The 20082-nt window shown below is 43.7% G+C and overlaps 1 protein-coding gene across 1 annotated transcript in view; it reads right to left on the bottom strand.

Moving 5' to 3' along the window:
• MYLK4 (myosin light chain kinase family member 4) overlaps positions 1-20082 on the bottom strand; it is a gene marked incomplete at its 3' end in the record, with an annotated part of 88387 nt that overhangs the window by 18390 nt on the left and 49915 nt on the right. The window contains exon 3 of the mRNA XM_082638094.1: positions 2019-2097. Coding sequence (XP_082494220.1) covers positions 2019-2097 — 79 coding nt within the window. The remainder of the gene's footprint in view (positions 1-2018; positions 2098-20082) is intronic.

Below are 20082 nucleotides of genomic sequence, written 5' to 3'. Positions count from 1 at the left end.
CTCAAGATGATGCTTTGTTGAAGGGATGTAAGCTTCGTGATGGAGAGTTGGCGATGTCCGTGTGTGGGGTGAGATGAAGCAGGAAGCATCCCCATCATCCCAAGCAGCACGGTTACAGGCGGAGATGACCAGCATCCCAGAGACTCTCCCTAACAACCTCAGAGTGACCCCCAGTTAGTCCACTGACCCTTTACAAAGGCAGTCATTTTATGACTCCCTAACAAATTTGATCTTCATTTTTCACTTCCTTTCCTTAAAGAGGATAGAAGTGACCACGTTAAAGCAAAATAAAAGGAGCAATGGTCTCTGAACAGTAACAGCAGTGAGAGTCAGCCTTTACTGGTGAAAGAATGCACCTAATTTAAGTTTCCCAACAGCTCCAGACCTTACTAAAAACATCTTTGCAGTGATGGACTTTCTTAGTAAACATTAGTGTTTACATTTAATTCTTGGAAAATTAGACTTCTCTACAATTAGTTTCCAAAATACATTAGTTAAGAATGAAATAAGGGGAATTCCCTGGCACTCCAGTTGTTAGGACTCCACGCTCTCACTGCTGAGGGCCTGGGTTCAATCCCTGGTCAGGGAACTAAAATTCCACAAGCTGTGCGGGGCGGCCAAAAAAAAAAAAAAGAAAGAAGAATTATGTCTTAAATCCCTAAAAAATACCACAGATGTTTGAATTGGGATGCTCTTTGTTCCAAACAGATTCTATGGCTCATCATAACGTAGATTAATTCATTTTAGTTGGCTATATAATTGCCTGAATTTATATGTGAAACTTCACGGTTGAGGAAGAATCATTCAATAACCTACTGTGTACTCAATCCTCACAATATTTGGGAAGCAGCCAATTTATACATCTGATCAATCTGATCATTGTTCAGTTATCGATCTTAGGAAGGGTGTGCTCTATGCTGCTAAAAATAAGAAACTTTTACTTGATATTGTAAAAATACTGGATGTGATTACTACTAATCATTATATCCATCTATCATTTGGTAGAAGACTTAGAAAACAGTAAAATGCCTGAAAACGTCACAGGCAAGAAGAAAAAATAACAGCAAGAAAACGTGGCCAAGAAAAATCCACACAGCTGGGAAAGTGGCTTCTAAACCACTGCTTTAAGGCAGAGTCACTTCAGTTATCCTTCGATATGGACTTAAATTGCAACGGCACATAGATCTGCAGAAAACATCAGCTGCGGAAGCAAATGCTTTAAACCCTACCTTTCATAGGATTGACCACTGTTAGTTCTATAAACACACTGCTCTTTATTTGAACTCTTGTCCAGCACTGTTTCATCTGGAATTTTGGATTCTCCTTTTTCCTTAGCTTCTCGGTCACCAGGTTTTTCCTTAGAACGAAGCCCATTTTTCTCTTCTTTGAACACTGGCCATTCATTTTTATCTGCAGAGCCTTGCTTATCATCCCCAGAGCTATTATTTTCTTGTCAGCTCAGTCTCTCTGGGCATGAAATGTCTCTCCCGTCTTCACTTTCTCTTGGCTCTGTGGAATTTCTTAGAGCAAAACCTTCTATTTCATCCTGTGGTCTTTCTGTATGAAATGCGGCAAAACTTCTCTGAACTAGAGGCAGGGGTCTTCTAAGCCTATTTCGTGTTGAGCTTTATTAAACGTTTCTTTCTCAGATTGTTCTTCTGGGAAGATCTCTCTAAAAGCCACCATAGGACACAGTGTTTTAATGAAGGACGCATGTGATCGGTGTAATTTTGGCTTCACAGAATGGCATCTCTATACAGGCTTCTCTTTATTGGCAGATAAAAGCTTTGGGGAAGCAAGGTAGGAGAAAACGTGACCAGTGGACTGACAGTTGGGCCCCCAAAGAATTTCTAGTTTGTAACTAGTAGGACCCAAAGCCAATTTAAAAAAAGGTATTCAAACAGCACTTCACCCGACACAGGGCATCACGAACATGTAACTTCCTCTGAACAAGAACAACCTCGCGACTTGTATAAGAGAACTTGACCCACAAATATCTAGTCTTATAAAAAGGTTACCTGTGGGAGGCGCTGTCCTTTTGCCTTTGGCTGGTGCTGTTTCCTTCAGGCCAGGGTGTGAGCACACCTGCTCCTTAGCCTGTGGGCACACGATTGAGTAATGAGTAATGTGAGTTACACATCACATCAGGCTCTCTCGACCTCAGCACTTCTGACACCTGGGGCTGGAGAATTCTTTGTTATGGGGAATGTCACAAGGATTATAGGATGTTTAGCAACATCTCTGGCCTGTGCCCACCCGAAGCCCACAGTACTCTCCCCCACCCAGGTGTAATAGCCAAAAAAAAAGCCTCCAGAAATTGCTAATGTCTCTGGTGGGCAAACTCACCCCATATTGAGAACAATTATATTACACAATTCAAATACAGAAAAAAATACCAAAATAAATAGTAATTTAGAGGGCAGAACAGTCTGAATTAATGAAGCCCTGTACAGACTAGAGTATTTGAAAGCAAATGACCTCACTATTTTAAAAGAAATTATGTAAAACTCTGGCATTCTTTGTAGAAGAAGGCCCATCTTCATGGATAGATAAAGGATATTGTAATGTGTTTGTCACCCTTGACCTCTGTTTGTATTGTCTTGATATAGTTCACACATAAATCAAATAAAAATGAGAGGCTATATGTGAGTGGGTTTTGTAAACCAGAAAGTAGGAGAGTAAAGTAAGCTTTTATAAAAGGGGCTTCTACATTGCTTAGAACAGATGGCCCCTTTCTAAGGAGATAAACATTCTTCTCACAGTCCTGGTTTCTCTGAATTAGCTAAGCAAACCCTTTTTAAATACCACATGAAAGGTAAACATTAGCCCAATCCACCCAAATTATCACAAGTTCTGAAGTTATATGTTATAAGTTAATGAAATTGTATGGATGTCCAAAGAATCAGTCTTTTTTTCTTTGGAAAGAGAGTAAAATTTGCCTGAGGGTGACTTGCAAGCATGAAACACCATGTAAGTGCAGGTCATAGATATCAAGACAAATTACAAATGTGCTTTTAAACAATCTAAAGGCAGTCCCATAGGTTCAGAGCCTTCCCATTTTTCAGATAAGGACCTTCAAACACAGAGGCATGTTTAGTAAATCTGCAGAAAACCAAAATTAGAGATTAGAGCCCAGGAGTTTGGAACTTTCTCTTTTAAGTGAAAGGGCAGGAAAATGTCCTTTAGTTTCCCTCCTCTATACTTGCACAGCAATCAGCACATACTCCCACCCCAGTATAGCTTGCAACATTTTCTTAAACACTTTTTTCTTTCTTTCTTTTTTTTTTTTTTTTTGGCGGTACATGGGCCTCTCACTGTTGTGGCCTCTCCCATTGCGGAGCACAGGCTCTGGACATGCAATCTCAGCGGCCATGGCTCACGGGCCTAGCTGCTCTGCAGCATGTGGGATCTTCCTGGACTGGGGCATGAACCCTTGTCCCCTGCATCGGCAGGCGGACTCTCAACCACTGCGCCACCAGGGAAGCCCTTCTTAAACACTTTTTCTCATCAATTTCCCACTAGATTATAGGCCTCAAGTGGGCAAAAAGACTGATTCATCTTTGAATCCCTGGCACTTAGCCCAGGGATATAATGATGGTGGAGGTGATGATGGTGATGATGGTGTTGGTGATGATGGTGATGGTGATGGTGACGGGGGTGATGATGGTGATGGTGATTATGGTAATGGTGATGGTGACGGGGGTGATGATGGTGATGGTGATGACAATGATGATGGCTAATATATACTAAGTACTGATTACATACCAGGCGCATTTCTAAGTACATTACATTATTAATTGCTTGTTCCTCATAGCAACCCTTTGGGATAGATACTATTAGCCCCATTTTATTATAAAGTTGGGTAATTTCACAGGGTTATATAATTCAGAAATGGTACAACCAGGATCCTAACTCTGAACTACAGCTGTACTGTCACTCTGAGAAAAGAAATAGAAGCTTATAGGCAAGGTATATCTTTAATATTGATTGGATATCTACCATACAGCCAGCACCACCAGAGACAAGAAAAAAGATTAAAAGAGAACGGCATAAAATAGAAACAAATTAATAAAGAAATAAATATTTATTGGTCAAAAGATTAGAATAAACATGGAAGAGAGGAGAGGAAGGGAATTTCACTCCAATTTTGAAAATGAGTTAGATAAGATAATTTAACAAAATTTTAAAGATATTTTATAGCTTTGTCTTTCAATGCTTCTCTTTTGCAGTGAAAACCCCCGGTGGACAGGCATTTTTCTCCTGGGTTTATTCTGGGTAGCGTGAATGTGATGGTAAAAGCACAGGTGGGCTTAGTAACAAAAACTGGTGGGCTTCCCTAGTGGCGCAGTGGTTGAAAGTCCGCCTGCCGATGCAGGGGACACGGGTTCGTGCCCTGGTCCAGGAAGATCCCACATGCTGCGGAGCGGCTGGGCCCGTGAGCCATGGCCGCTGAGCCTGCGCGTCCAGAGCCTGTGTTCCGCAATGGGAAAGGCCACAACAGTGAGAGGCCCGCGTACCGCAAAAACAAAAAAAACAAAAAAACCCCCAAAAAACTGGTGTGTCAGTTAATCTCAGTCTATCAAAATATGTAAAATTGAGAATTTGGCTGTAAGCCTCCAGGCGTTTGCCTCCAGGGACGTCTCAGTGTCAGTGGTGGGTGCCCACAGGATATGCTGACGCTCTCTGGGTGCAGTGTTCTGATTTGACCAATAGAAGAACTACCAATTCTGAGGAAGGTAAGAAACAAGCTTCCAAACCAGACCATTTTTTCCTTTAATTATATATCAGATATGATTCACCATTTAGATAACGTAAGAAGGTCTTTATTCATTGCCACAGGCTATTATATTTTCATTTCCCTAGGTCATACTGACATCTAGAGGAACTTTGAACTGAAGAGTTCCCGAAAAACAGAAGACGTATTTCTCCTCTTCTGTTTCTGGGCAGCGACTTCAGCATGAAGTTCGTTCTTAGTGTTTCCAAGTTATATGTAGAAGTTGCTAAAATAGGAAGTACAGGTGTGTAAGCACATCTTGTTTGTTTTCCAAAAACAAACATATTCTGTACTGATTAAAGAGGACTGGTCAGTGCTGGAAGCATGAAGCTCCTGGAAGGATTATGATCATGGTCTGCTAAGGGATAAAAAATCAGGTGGGGACCCTCTGCCCGGGACCCTCCACCCGGGACCCTCCACCCGAGACCCTCCACCTGGCCTGCTGGTCAAAATGTAGTCATGGCAAGTGATTTAATTCCTCCACCAAAATGGAGGTGAGCAGAGGAGGGGAGACTCAGGCTGCAGTGGAAGAACACTGCCTTCCAGGGCGCAGGATTATTGACGCACTCCACACAGAAGTGTGTCTGAACACCCCGAATCATTGCAGGCCTCTGCCTTCTTGGGATTCTCTCCCCAGAATAGAACCTGGCACTTCAGACCGGGCGGCAAAGTCACTGAGGAACGGCGGGTGTGTGTGTGTGTGTGTGTGTGTGTCTGTGTGTGTGTAACCAGTTTCAAACGCAGGTATAAATGGGATTAGGGCTCCTTGATGTTCATTTGATTAAAAGGAGCCTTACTTAGTAAAATTCCTCTCTTATACCCCACAAGACCCGACCTTGGAATGTTTTCACATGAAGTTTACTACGTTTTATCATCACCTAATAAAACTCTCTGATTTCTCCCCACTGCAGACAGTTTGGTAAGGACTCGTTTCACGTGGTATCCTCAGGCTGCTTGTTAATTTTTATTTTAGCTTCGCTTTTATCACTCCGTCCCCTGTGTCTCCTGCTCTGAGTAAGCGGTGGGCGGTTCAGCCCATGCCCCCCACGGGCCTTCCTGGAGGCGGGCACCTCCCGGGGGGCCCAAGGGAGGGGCTGTGTGGTCCCTTGGTGGTAAGGGAAGTTCAGAGGTCTGAACTTAGATTCACTGAACGAAATATTTAACCTCACGTTTCGCCTTTCCACAGCTTCCCCAGGGCAGCACATTTTGAAAGCACACTACAAAGCGAAGTGGTTTTCAAAGGCTATCTCTGAAAAACAGAGAGAAGCTGCAAAGCTCTTAAAAAGTCTCTGAATGTGGAATGTAATACAAACTCTGTAGATATAAACCCATCTGTTATGACTATCCCCAAACATTTAGTTGCCTGGTCCCTTCTACTCAAAGTAGGTCCGTGGCCAGCACCACCTGGGAGCTTGTTAGAAATGCAGACAGTCAGCCCCACCACACCCACTGGATCAGAATCTGTGCTTTCACCAATCCCGCAAGGCTCCCCTGAACGCTAACATTTGAGAAGCGCTGGCCTAGGTAACACACATAATGACTTGGTGTAAAGAAACTTTTCACAAAATATTCATCACGGCCTCTTGTATTGATTTGAATCTTGCCTCCTTCCACGAAGAGCGAATGTCACACCTGGGGAAGCTCAGAGGCGGGCAGGAGGGAAAGGGGGCGGAGCCAAGACACAGCTCAGCTGGTCTGGAAACCAGTGGCCTTGAGGGGCGTAGGCATCCAGCACCGTGTTGAATACTAGTGACTTCCGCAGAATGTCCAGAATCTTGACATTGACCCAGGGGTCCTCACGGGGACTCAGAAGAGAATGCCAGCCTTGATACCACGTGCCGAGAACTGGCCACTCACCTCTGGGGTCTCCACTGATGGCGGGAGCTCTGGCCACAGAGAAAAGCAGCACTGAGGTGTAAAGGTCCTGCTACAGACTGAACCTTTGCGTCCCTACAAAATTCATAGACTGAGGCCCTAACTCCCAGGATGAATGTATTAGGAGGCGGGGCCTTAGGGAAGTGATCAGGTTTAGGTGAGGTCCTGAGGGCGGGGTCGGACGATGAGATTAGTGTTTTTATAAGAGGAAGGTATCAGGGTCTTCCTCTGTCCCTCTGCCACGTGGGGACACAGGGAGAAGGCGGCTGTCTGCAGCCCGAGAGAGGGGCCTCATTGGAGCCCGACCGTGCTGGCCCCCAACCTCAGGCCTTCAGCTTCCAGAACGGTGAGAGACAAACGTCTGTTGTTCAGGCCGTCCAGGCCACGGCATTTTGTTACAGCCACTCCAGCTAAGACAGGGACAATGAAAACGGCCACAGTGGAAACTCTAGAGAATTAGGGATATGTTCTGATCAGCTCCAACCTGCCAAGAGCACAGTTAGGATTATTAACACAAGCGCTATATCTTGGTTATAGCAAGCTGACTATCAAAGGAACAAAAGTAATTTTTAAAAGGAACAAAAGTAATTTTATTTAGCCCAGTTCTTATGAAACAAAAATTTAGAAGCTCACAGACACATGGCCTCTGATACGGTCTAGTTGTCTGTGCTTTTACCCCTAAGGTAACCTTAAACCCTCAATTTATGGAGAACATAAATACCTTACTGAACTCTTGGTCTTTTTATCTCACTGTCTTTTGTCTTACTGTGGATGTACGGGAAACTATTCAGTGGGCACTTATACCAGTTATTAAAATAGGGAAATGCTTCAGTACTGGTTGGTAAATAGTGGATGTCTTGCGACCTCCAGGGGTCCCCCCCAGCTCCTGACCCAGCCGCCCTGCCAGCCTCTGGAACTTCCTAAGACCCAACAACTCGGGGGTCCGTACCTGGCGGGGCGGGGACCTCTGTGTCCCTGCTCCGATGGGCAAGTGACTGAACTCCCAGTTATTCAACTCAGTCCTGCACAGGAAACAGGGATAAAATACGAGTGCTCCCGGCCACAAGAGCAGACTCCTGGCTACACAATTTTCAATATTTGAATAAAGGCTTGTAATTTTATTTTTGCTACCCCTTCGAGCTATCATTAGTGGGGAATTGGAAAGTGTGCCTTGACCGTCAAGGGGAGAGCCGTGTGTGATGAGTGACGAGGACCTGGGTGTTTCTACCAGCACCTCCTTTGCTGCCTTAGGCCTTGGGGCAGTGGTTCTGCAGTTTACTAAGCTCCTGCCCCAGAGAGCCTTAACTAGTAGCTCTGGGCTGGAGCCTGAGAACACTCTTCACGAACTCTGTAAGTGGTTCTGATGTAAGTGGTCCAGGGGCCATACTTTGAGGAACCATGCGGAATTCCTATTCATTATTCAACACCGCACCCAAGAAGGTTTCCCGTTGTGAATTCTCCCTTGAAACACTCCTTCCCTTAGCCTTACACTGAAAGAGGGATCAGTCTTTCTTCCACGTGTGTTGGCTGTGCATCTATCATGCATTTATCATAGCGACCCTGCCTAGACACCTCAGTATCCTTAGCATCTAACTCTGTGCTTGATCAGTTGATTAATTGATCGATCCATCGATTAGTAAGTGGGGGGGTGCTGATGCCAGATGGTATTTGCTGAGCACCTCAGTCACCTGTATAAAATGTTATCTTGAGGGATGACCTATGTATTATATCCTTTAGTACATCCTCCTCAGTATGAGGCTAGACATCCAGCTCCCAGGCTCCTGGGCCACCTAGAAGTCCCCACGCTCACGTAGTGGGCTTTGTGGGCCTGTACCTCTGAGAGAAAGCCCACGCTCTGCTCAGACCGTTGTGTCAGCAGTTATGTATCATTTTACCACTTTCCCAACAAATGTCTCATACCTAATAAAAATCATTTGCTTAATGTATATATTTCAGATTATTCACGCCTCTGTATTGACCATAACTTCCTTAACATGCTTCAGAGACACTTAATGAACACTTCCGATGATGGAAACGAGAAGAGGTTAAGAGTATCAGCACCGCTACATTTTACTTCATTAGGATCATGAAACAACTTTGCCTAGTGAGCAGCAGCTATTTCCTTTGAAATGTCTGACTAAATTTCTTTGTACATCACCTAGCTCAACACTAAAATAGGTGCTAAATCAATGCCTTTGCCTTTGACACTGAAGTCCTTCACTGTGCTTGTCCTGTGATTAAGGAGCCAGCCTGTACGTTATTCTAATGCTCCCTCAGCTCTCAAAGTCTATGATGCCACAGGATCTAGACTGCAACTTGGTAGAGTTATAGAGCACACTCCGAATCTTTGTCTGCTGGCACGAAACCGCTTCTTGGGGGCTTTTTCAAGTACCTTCACCCTTGGAATCTATCTCCTGTTGCGATGATGGTTTAGTAGTAACCAGATGCCTGCATGGAAATGTCTTTAGGGCAGATCGTAGAAAGTAGTGTGCTTGTTTGTTTGGCTGTGTGATATTAATTTTCCATTTCTCAGCTGGCGGGGTGTTGCTTCAATGGCATTGGCTTCTCCCCACTGCATTAGGCCGTGTCAACACGAGGAGGGGGCAGTCTCTTGGGAACTTTCTCAACAGAGGCCCGTTTCCCCCTCTCCAAGGGGAAGGGAGTGTGGTGGGTTAGTCCTGTTTCTTCCCCAGCATCGCTCAGAGGCAGCGATGTGGGGATAGGCTTGTAAGACGCGCACATCAGCTCCTTTGCAAATTTGTAGTCTCGGGCAGCATTGGCAATGAGCCTGTCCTCTTGTTTAAACAGGGAGCTTCATTCACTGATTCAAATAAGAATAACATTCTCTTGTTTGCCAAGGTGAGAGATTGCTGCGTCAATGAACAAAACCAATACAAGCGAAAAGGTAGCATTTTTCATTATGGAAATCAGGTCTTTATTTTCCACGATGGCTGAAGGCAGAACCAGGAGAAATAAGAAAAATCAGCTTAGACGAAACATCACAGGTTTAAATTAGATTTTAAAAAGAAATTAAGATAATGGAAGTAGTTTGCTGCACAGTCAGGTGGATTAGATACATAAGTGTTCTGTATTCCCAACCACACCATTTACCACAAAAGAGCCCAGTATTTTAACAGTTCAAAATAAGACAAAGAAATAGAAAACTTACTAAATCATAAAACCTATTTAGAATTTGAAGAGACTCTGAAGGGCATGTAGCTCGATCAGCTCAACTGAAAATGAGAAAAACGAGATTCTTCCCAATTCCACCCAATTATAGGAGATTTTAATAATATCTGAAACGTTTCTGCTAAAAGGGGTGGCTCTGGATAAGACTGGTGGTTCTTCCTACAGCACCTTCATCCTTAAACGTGTTACCAGGGCTCCACGGAGTACAGACTCTGTCCCCGTTTTCACTAAACATCCACCCACCACAGTACATATTCCAAATGTACACACAGTTCTCAATATCCCACTTGTTATTACTCAGTAGTTTTCTGTGACTTTTAGAAGAATAGGCAACTATAGATGAATTTATGTTAGGAACTGGTATAAGCATCAGCATTAACCTGTGTTATGCTATCAGTTTGCCAGAGTGAGCAGGACATAGTCAGGTCAAGTAAACTTTAAAGTGCCTATTTTTGTTTGGAGGAAAAACTTCTTCTCAAATAAGACACGATAATGGATAGGATTAAGCAAACTTGATTAGCACCTGCAGGAGGTGTCTGAGGAGAGTCTCTAGGCTTGCACTGGACGGGGCCTGAGGACTAGAAGGGGCTGGTCTGCTTTCCTTGGCTCGTTGGGGCCCCCCATGGAATTCTCTGTGGGTTTCAGGAGAGCAAAATCCTGTGTCGTGGAAGGAAGAACAGCGCACACGCGCTCGCCCCCCTTCCTGGAGACCGTTTGCTAGACTACGCCCAGAGTAGCAGTAAATAACTGAATGCCTCCGACGAGGCGACAGCCGGCCTCGGCACTGCACAATCACAGCTGCAAAGTGCAGCCATGGGTATTCCAAGAGTAGGGGTGCAGTCTGTTTTCAGTTAGGAGCCTCGTATAAAACCGTACTCCATCTACATTCCCTCCATGCAGCTGTGCCCCCATCAACGTGCTTAATGAACTCTTTCTTGTGAACCTGACTGACACACAAAGGTGACCCCCTTAGGTAAAAGTCATGAGCAAAATGCTCATGTAAAACCACAGGGGTCGTTACCTGTTTGTTCTTTTCCTCTGTTAACTGAGAGGCACGGCATGCTTCAAGCTCACAGGCTAGGCTATCTCATCAAATTCCAGAAAATACATCTAAACTGAGCAATGAGAAGCTGCTAAAAGAAAAAAAAAATAGAAGTAACTTTTTCCATCTATTCTGGTCACATCTCATTATTTTCATGTATTAAAATTTAGGCAGGGCTTCCCTGGTGGCGCAGTGGTTGAGAGTCCGCCTGCCGATGCAGGGGACACGGGTTTGTGCCCTGGTACGGGAAGATCCCACATGCCGCGGAGCGGCTGGGCCCGTGAGCCATGGCCGCTGAGCCTGCGCATCCGGAGCCTGTGCTCCGCGACGGGAGAGGCCACAACAGTGAGAGGCCCGCGTACCGCAAAAAAAAAAAAAATTTAGCCAATAGTCTAAATATCCTTGAATTTCACATTTAATGAGACCAGTTCAATTTGGCATTTAACAATCACTGTAAATTTTTTCATTTTGATTTACTTCAGTTATAAGCAATATATTTTTCAAACTGACCTCATTATTGGTGGAGTACATTTACACAAATATATAACTTACTATAGCAACATCGGTCAAATCTGAACATGAAAATTTCTTTACATGCTATTACTTTGCTGTTGTTCGTTTTCTATTCACTCCCACAAAATTACTCATATTGGCACCAAATTTTCCTATTCAATAGAGAAGTAGCATTATTTAAAAATAAATAAGTTCAGTTTCTAGGTAGATGTTATAAAAAATATTAACTACTTTTTATGACTTCTAGTCTTAGTATCACCTCAAAATTTTTCTCTACTATAAGTTATGACAATTAATGTCAAAGTCAAATGCAGGGCTTTTTTCTTTTTTAATTTTAAAGAAAATTAACCAGATGAGGATTACAACTCCTATAAAAATCCACATTCTATAAAACGAGGACTGCAGCTGCAAAAAATTCCTCAACTCAAAATCCTAAAATCTAGGGTTTTTTTCAAGTGATTAAATAACTAAGACTAGTTTATTTTATAATACGGATATATAATTTTTAATGAAATAGCATACCATTTATATGCATTTCATAATCATCCATATTTTTATTAAATCTTGGTCCCATCAACACTGATTTAACCAAATTCATGTCTGCAAAGTGTACATAACCTTTTCCCCCAGATGATCTAATATCTTTATTAAAATTTAAAAATAAGAATTTTGAAAGAATTTTCCTAACCCTATATGTAAATATACTTCCTCTAAACAATGTTTTGTTTTAATAATTAATCATGTTAAAATAAGTTTCCTTACTAAATTCAAGTACTAATCAAAGAACACCAGCTCCAAACTAAAAAAAAAACTTGGGAAAGTTCACTGAATCTATAAACATACTTGTGCTTGGAAACAATAGAAATGTGTTTTTACGAGTGATATTCTTTGATGAAAACTCTGTTTTCTAAATTTGCCTTCAAGCATTACATTTTGTTACCTTCTCTTTCAATAGTTTTTCAAATCATTTTTTCAGAGCTTCCCAAAGAGTTGATCTTTTCTTAATCAAAGTTTAACATCACAGATCTGCCATGCAATGTAGCCTTTGTCACCATGACTTTTGGCTGTGAAAAAAGGAAAAAAAATCACGCCTCACCTTCCCATCCCCTCCAGTGACAGCACAGAAGGAGTTGTCCACTCTCAGATGTGCTGTGACCTAAGCCCTCAGTCTCATTAGCCTCAGGTGGCCCAGGAGTTAACTAGGTACAGGAGGCTCAGAGATTCTGCCAGCTCTCAGCTTCTCACAGGGCTGCGTCTTGTTTATATTCAGGACTCTATGTTCCTTCCAGTTAATATTTTGGCTTCTTACTTTGCACTCCAACTCCAATGAAAAGCTCTGGTCTCCTCCCCACCCGGCTCCCTCAGTGCAGAAGTCTTTATTAAGACTGGGTTTGTCTTCTGGCTGTGACACCTCAGTATTTTCCCTACACAGCTCACATCCTTGAAAACACTATCTGGTTTCTTGTTTCTTTCTAAATGAGCACCTCTGGTAGGGCACTTGTAAAAATACCTAAAGGTTAAAATCTAAACCCTCCCTGTGTAAGCCGTGTGCCTCTCAGGGTTCAGATGACGCCCATTCTCTTAGACGATGCTTTCACCTCATCCCTTTAGTGGTCCTCATGACACATGCGTGATCAGGAACTCAGAGCTGTTTGGCATTTCTTCCTGCTTTGGCCTTCATCTACCAGGCTTCTCTGTACACTAGTGTATCTGACATCTATGAGCACTGAGCCCTGGTTTATTCTCCTTGGAGAACTAACTCACCAACACTTTCAGCTAAACTCTATACAAATGATCTCAGAATTCTGTCTTTAATCCCATAATCCCAATGATTGCTAGATCTCAACATTTTGCCATGCTATAAGGCTTTCAAACGGTACAAATCTAAAATAAAACCCAACATCTTACACCTGCATTGGCTTGCCTTCAGTGATTCCAGGCTCGGTCAACAGCGCTGTGACGGTCTTAAGTGTAGATCTGCCAGGGAGCCACAGGGTCTGGCTGAAAACAAGCCAGGGCCAGGCCTGAGCCTTGCACTAAAGTCCCCCATCCTCCCACCGGGTACAGCCCTCAGAGGAGGCTCACCAACCTTAGACCCAAGGCCATGGCAAGCTCCACCGTTTAGGCATGCGACTAGTACCAGGACTCCAACAAGTGAGCACAGAAAAACAAATGGAAATCCAGAGAAACACTGCTGTGAATTCCAAACGGGAAAACAAACCCTGAAAGGTCTGCTCATGGGGAATAGGGCCCTGATGCTAAGCTTGGGTCCCAGGGTGCAGCAATAGGCTCTGGTGGGGAGCCCAACAAGGTCAGGATCTAGACTTGGCTCTGACACACACAACGAAACTTGAAATGGGGACCAGCAAAGCCTGGTCCTAATATCTGGGGTCTCCTTGGGAGATGGGGTGCTCTAGTCTGGGGACTCAGGCGTAGGAGGCTCACATGAGAACTCAGGGTGCCCACCGGGGGAGCTACACATCTGAGAACCATGTAGAGGTCAGGATCAGCTTCACACAATGGCCTGATGTACAGAAAGGAGCCCAGTGGCTGGGCAGAGACACTTCATTTCCCAAGAATTCTAATAGGGAGAATTTCCTAGAATAAAGCTCCTCTGCCTAAGGAAGGGCAGAGGTCAAGGCTGCCTAGCATTTCCTGCTTCACCCCAAGCCTGTGGGTCCACTGAGCCCTGAGGTCAGCCTGTGGGAAGCTAAGGGCCAGGATACCTTGGAAAGGAGTCAGACGCTTACAACTCAAGGTCCTGAGAACAGGTTCAAGGTCGAAATGCACATTACAGGGCAGTGACCTGCAACCCCAGCTGCACCACAGAATCACCTGGAGAGCCTCTGAAAAATACCAGCCCTGGTGTCCCATTCCAGGCCAACTGTATCCAAGTCTCTGGAGTGGGTCCCTCACGTCAACATTTTCTAAAGGCTTAGACTTGTCAGACCTAGCAAATGAAAACATAGGATGCCCAGTTAAATTCAAATTCAGATGAACAACAAATAATTTTTTAATATAAGTATGTCCCTCACTAAAAAAATCATTCATTGTTTATCTGAAATTCCATTTTAAGTGGCACCCTGTATATTTTCTGGGGCAACTCATGTTGAGTAATGTACAGTCAAGGCTTGGGGACAGTTGCCCTGGGGTTAGTTGCCCTGGGGTTAGTTGCCCTCTAATTTGCAAAGTTTGTCTTAAGTGGAAAGTGAATTCTGTCACAGCCCAGACTCCCCTGTGAGGTTTATGAACTAGGGTTTAATTCATCAGACTTCAATGGTGTGAGGTTTATGAACTAGGGTTTAATTCACCAGACTTCAATGGTGTGTGCAGGAGACAGCCAGGGTCGACAGCAGGGAAGTAAGCAAGACAGTATCGCTGTCCTCCAGGGACTAGCCGTCCAGAGGTGAAATAAAATAATACATTATTTCTTATTAAAATAAGAAATAATTTCTTTAAAATATTTACGCAATTAGTAACTGATCATGTTGACATCTCTGTTTATGAGAGAAGTCTATCTGGAGCAAGACTTACAGAAATAAAACCTTTTTGGAAACTTTTAGATGGAGCATCAAAACTTCATTCTTAAAAATTAACCACTTTGAAATACTGATTTAAAGCTTCTGCCATCTATAGGTTTTCTGGCACCAAAAGCCACCTCCAGGTTCAAAGGATGCCTCACTCCTGCAGGCTGCTCTCAGTTGTGGAGGTGGAAGCTCCCAAGCCATGGGGTTCCTTAGGAGATTCGAAGCACACCTTTTAGTGTTCTTTAAAGATGGAGTTTAAAATGTTGAACAGGATGACGCAAGGGACAAGGGGCCAAGTCATAGCACAGACTGTCTTACAATAGCTCATAGTAGCACAAATACCTTGTTACTAATAACGTCCCAGGTACTGAAATCTGCCAGCCTTTCATTTTCCAGATCAGAGTGGTAAGTTTATTCTCAGAATAATGTCTCTTGCACTAACCAGTTTCCAGGTGTGTTTTCTTGAGTGGGAGGGACAGGGTGGACCTGTGGCCAGTCTGCTGGACTGTACGTACCCCGCACACAACCATGGACACAAGTCCAGGAGGGGAAGAGCCATCCTCCATGTGTGCCACAACAGAAAGCAAGTGAGGACCATGGCTCCAGGTTCATATCAATCCACAGTTAACATGTATTGAGGATGGTTCTCTAATTAACCACAACTTCACCCGGCTCTTCTGTTATCCAGTTTACATGCCTCTGAATTTCCCACAAGACATGGTAAGAAACTTAATTGCAGAAATTAATCTAAATCATGGCACTCTCACATCAGCCAGTTTAGTAACCCAGGAGAAAAAGGAATAAGATGAATTTAGCACAACATTTCCTTGATGAATGCAAGTTACAAAATTTTTGGTGATAGCAGCCCCTATCTTTACCCCAAGATGGTCCATATCCTAAATACTCTTAGCCACCAGTTACTTCCAAATTTTCTCATTAAATTATCTTACCTATGGCTCAGTAGAGGTGGAATGAAATGAGGGAAAGACTTTTTATTTTCAAACTTTGTTTGAGTATGACACGGGAAGGAAATTTCTGGCTATCCTGCAGGAGGTTTTCTGTGGGGTGCCAGCCCCATGGTTCATGAACAAGCTCTAACAGGGTGGTATCATCTGAGAAGCTGTAAAGTGCAAAGATGCTTTGGAAGGGCATCTCCTACGTAACATTATCCACTAGTTAAAAACTATTTTTAAGTAATGCTAACGTTGGGTATCTTTGGTTTAAAAGAAATAGGCAACTTTTAAGGTCTATAATTTTAAAGTAGGCTCTGAGGATTTCGTTCCAAAGAGCAACATAAGACTGATAATTGTTTTTCATGATAACAAAAGCTCTTTCCTCCAGTCATGGTATCCTTGACAAAAGGTGCTTTTGTAAAGATATAAATAATAAATCAAAGTTATACATTTTGCAGGTGAATATACAATAGAATACATATCAGAGTTGGCACGTGAGATAGGTTTTTCTCATCTTTTGTTTTAAAGCAGGAAAGGGCCTGCTGTTCACTGGTTTATTTAAGGAAACCATCACCATGTTCCCACTAATACTCACCGTAACCTAAAACCCTCAGGCACTGATTCTGCTGTCCCTGTAACAACAGCTTCATCATGCCCTGGGGCTCATATTTGGCAGAGGCCACCTGAGCTGAGGAATGACCTCCGTGGAGAGAAGCCATAAAAGTCAGCTGGTTGCCTTTGTCTATCAGTGGCATCCACATGCTGTGTGCATAAGCCCCTGTGCTCTTGGCCACTCAGGTCTCCAGCTAGTAAATTCCAAAAGACAGACCATTTATGTGTGGGCTTGCATATTTGCAAATAGCCTGGTGAGGGCTGCCCAGACCTGTGTGTCTCCTTCAGGCCACTTAAAATCCAGCAGGAAAACACCAGTCACTCAAAGACCATTGCCAGTGACATAGAACTTCACATGATCTCTCACTTGAGCTAAGCAGGGCAACAACAAGAGACCCAGGAAATTCTTTAGTCTATGACATTCATGTTTTGAGAAGTTGATTTTAATGATCATGAGAGTCATCAGCAGTGGTTTCTAACCTTAAGCTAAGCAGAGTTAACCAGACTGAGTCTCGAAGTCTTGTGAGGAGCACTGGGTGGTACCCACTGAGGTTAGGGAGGCCCGGGGGCAGGGGCGGTGTGCCCATCTTCATGGAGCTGGGCTTTACCACCAGGATTTATGGAGAAAGGGCCAGACGCAAGCTACACCTCTGCGGCTGCTCCACATAATATTTTGCTTCAAGCCATAAAAAGTCCTGAAGCAAGCAGGCTATTCAGATGCATGAAATCTTAACTCTCAGTGGAGATTATCTCTGTCAAATGGATCACTGGTCCACAGCCAGGATGCTGGGTTCTAGTGACGTTTCTTTTAACCAACTGCGTCCTCTGCAGAAGGCACTTCATATCTCAAAGACTCTGGTTCTCTCTGTCAAATGGGCTTATCTCCGCTAGTTCCAAAGATTATTGAGAGGCTAAGATACAGTGACAAATGTGGAAGTGTTTTTGGAAAAAGAAAAGCAACAAAGACACTAAGTTGGTGTGGTCTCTCTGGAACAAGCCTGTTCAGCTGTCTGCACAAACGGTGTCTGCTAGGCCTCCTCCACTGCCTCGGTCAAGTCCACCTCCAACGCTGAACTAGGAGGAGTGTCCATGCCTGACCCTGACACTTGGAAGAGCACCCTCCCATTTACATAAGGGCTGGCACAAAGCTGCCACCAGTATTACGTTAGAGAGGGCCGTTCCCACCCCAGAGTCAGGGCACGATTTAATGGTCAGGAATCCCTGGGAAGGTCTCTGGGGATCAGCACGGCCGGGCGATGCAGGGTTTCCCAGCCAGCTCCTTCTAAAGGTCGGATCCCGTATATGGGCCCAGGCGTAGGCTGATGAATATACGCTGAGCTACCATTCGGTGGAGAATTCTGCTTTTCTTTTCTTTTTTTTTTCTTTGCGGTACGCAGGCCTCCCACTGCTGTGGCCTCTCCTGTCGCGGAGCACAGGCTCCGGACGCGCAGGCTCAGCGGCCATGGCTCACGGGCCCAGCTGCTCCGCGGCATGTGGGATCTTCCCGGACCGGGGCACGAACCCGTGTCCCCTGCATCAGCAGGCGGACTCTCAACCACTGCGCCACCAGGGAAGCCCGAGAACTTTGCTTTTATGGTTCCTCCTCAAAACACTCCCACCAAACCCAGAATGAAAAATGCTTTTTCTTGAGTGAAAAGTAACATAAGCCAAAACCACAGCGAGATACCACCCCACACCCATCACACCATGGAGCCCATCAAAGAAACAAAAAGTAAGTGTTGGTGAGGATGTGGAGAAATTGGAACCCTGTGCTCCGCTGGCGGAAACGTAAAATGGCGCAGCCACTGGGGAAGATAGTGTGGCAGTTTCTCCAAAAATTTAACGTGGAGTTGCCACATGACCCAGCAATCCCTCTTCTGGGTATACACCCAAAAGAATTAAAAGCAAGGATTCAAAGAGATATTTGCACACCAATGTTCACAGCAGCATTATGCACAATGGCCAAGATGTGGAAGCAACCCAAGTGTCTGTTGACGTGGTCCATCCATACAATGAAGTATTGTTCAGCCTTAGAAAGGAAGGAAATTCTGATACAGGCTGCAACCTGGAGGCTTTTTTTTTAATGTTATGTATATTTTTATGTTTTATGTTATGTATATTTTACTGTGATTTTTTAAAAAGTAATATAAGCTAATTTCATATGTTTCACTGTTTGAGAACTTTCTTAAGAGAAAGTAGGCTGATCCAGACAATTGTGGGCTGAGAAAAGTACCGGGTTACGGTTTTCCTGCAGCATCAAAGGTCTGAGCACAGTAGCTTGTATTGACCAAGGGGAAAGAGCATATCCTCAAGGGCATCTGAATCAAGGCTTTCTGCTGACTTCCAAGAGTGAACTAGGTCTGCTTCCAGTGTCCAGCCTGTAGGATCGAAATCACAGACAAACATGTTCTGCTCAGGTTCAACTCTGCTTCGGAGAGAGGTACATCTTTGTACCATATGGAAAATAAAGGCATTTTCCCTGCCAGAGGAGGAGATGAAATGTCCACACAGTAGAAGAACTCAGCGCACTAAAGTCCCTTGGAAAGTCCAAGATCTATGGACCGTCTTCTGTGCTAGCCCGGGGTCCATGGTGTGTTATACCCACCTCCCAGGCTCCCAAGACCGAGGCCGCCATGGGCTTTAGAGCCTTTGTGCTCTTCTCGAAGCCCCCCCACGCCCCCCATCACCACCACTCCTCTGCTCGTTTAGAAAAACACTCCAGTGGATGCTTCTTTGTAAATGTAGAAGAATAAGAGAAATGAAAGGATTCTGAGTGAGCGCTGCTGAGAGCACACTGGCTAAGAGACATAATTACCTCATTTCTTCCTCTGTTCCCCAAAGTAGCTGAGGTTACTACTATGTGTTAGAACATTTTAAAAATTGGATTTGGGGCTATGGTCAATATTTTTAAATGATCAACAATTCTTACGGACACAAAATCAATGGAATTTTCAAGGTATCACAGTTAAGCAAAATGTCAAAATCACTTTTCATTTTTGATAAGTTGAAAAGAGCCCTGTATGTACTAAGCAATGAGCAGAATGTTTAAGAGTGATCCTGTTTGGATTAATTCTTTAAAACACATACATATATGCTGGTATTTCTAAAAGAAATCACAGGAAATGATTAACAGTGTTCACTGTGAAAAGAAACTTGAATTGGGGCCATAGAGTAATTTCTCATCATTTTAGAGTTTCCTGTACAGTTCAAATTTGTTACCCCATGGTGTGTGTATACATATTCATTCATTCATTCATTCATTCATTCATTCAGGATAGAATGCTGGGTATGCTCAGAGGAATAAGACAGAGCCCCTGACAGAAAATTCTTATAATCTAGTGAGAAAAACTGATAAGTACATTATTAAAATAATTATCATGTATGTGTTATAGTTGCTTAAGAAACGGGATTCACATCCTGACTTGGCCATTTCCTAGCTGTATGATCTTGGGTAAGCCGCTTAACCTTTCCATGCCTCAATTTTCTTCTGTAAAATGAGGATAATAACAGTTCTTACCTTACAGAGTTTTCATGAGCATTAACTGGACATATATAAAGCACTTAGACCAGTGCCTGGCACACAGTAAGCTCTCAACA

This window comes from Mesoplodon mirus (genome assembly GCF_964341445.2).
Source record: "Mesoplodon mirus genome assembly, chromosome: 12".
Classification (NCBI taxonomy): domain Eukaryota; kingdom Metazoa; phylum Chordata; class Mammalia; order Artiodactyla; family Ziphiidae; genus Mesoplodon; species Mesoplodon mirus.
The sequence above is the reverse complement of the archived record's forward strand: the minus strand, read 5'-3'. Positions and strand labels throughout refer to the sequence as shown.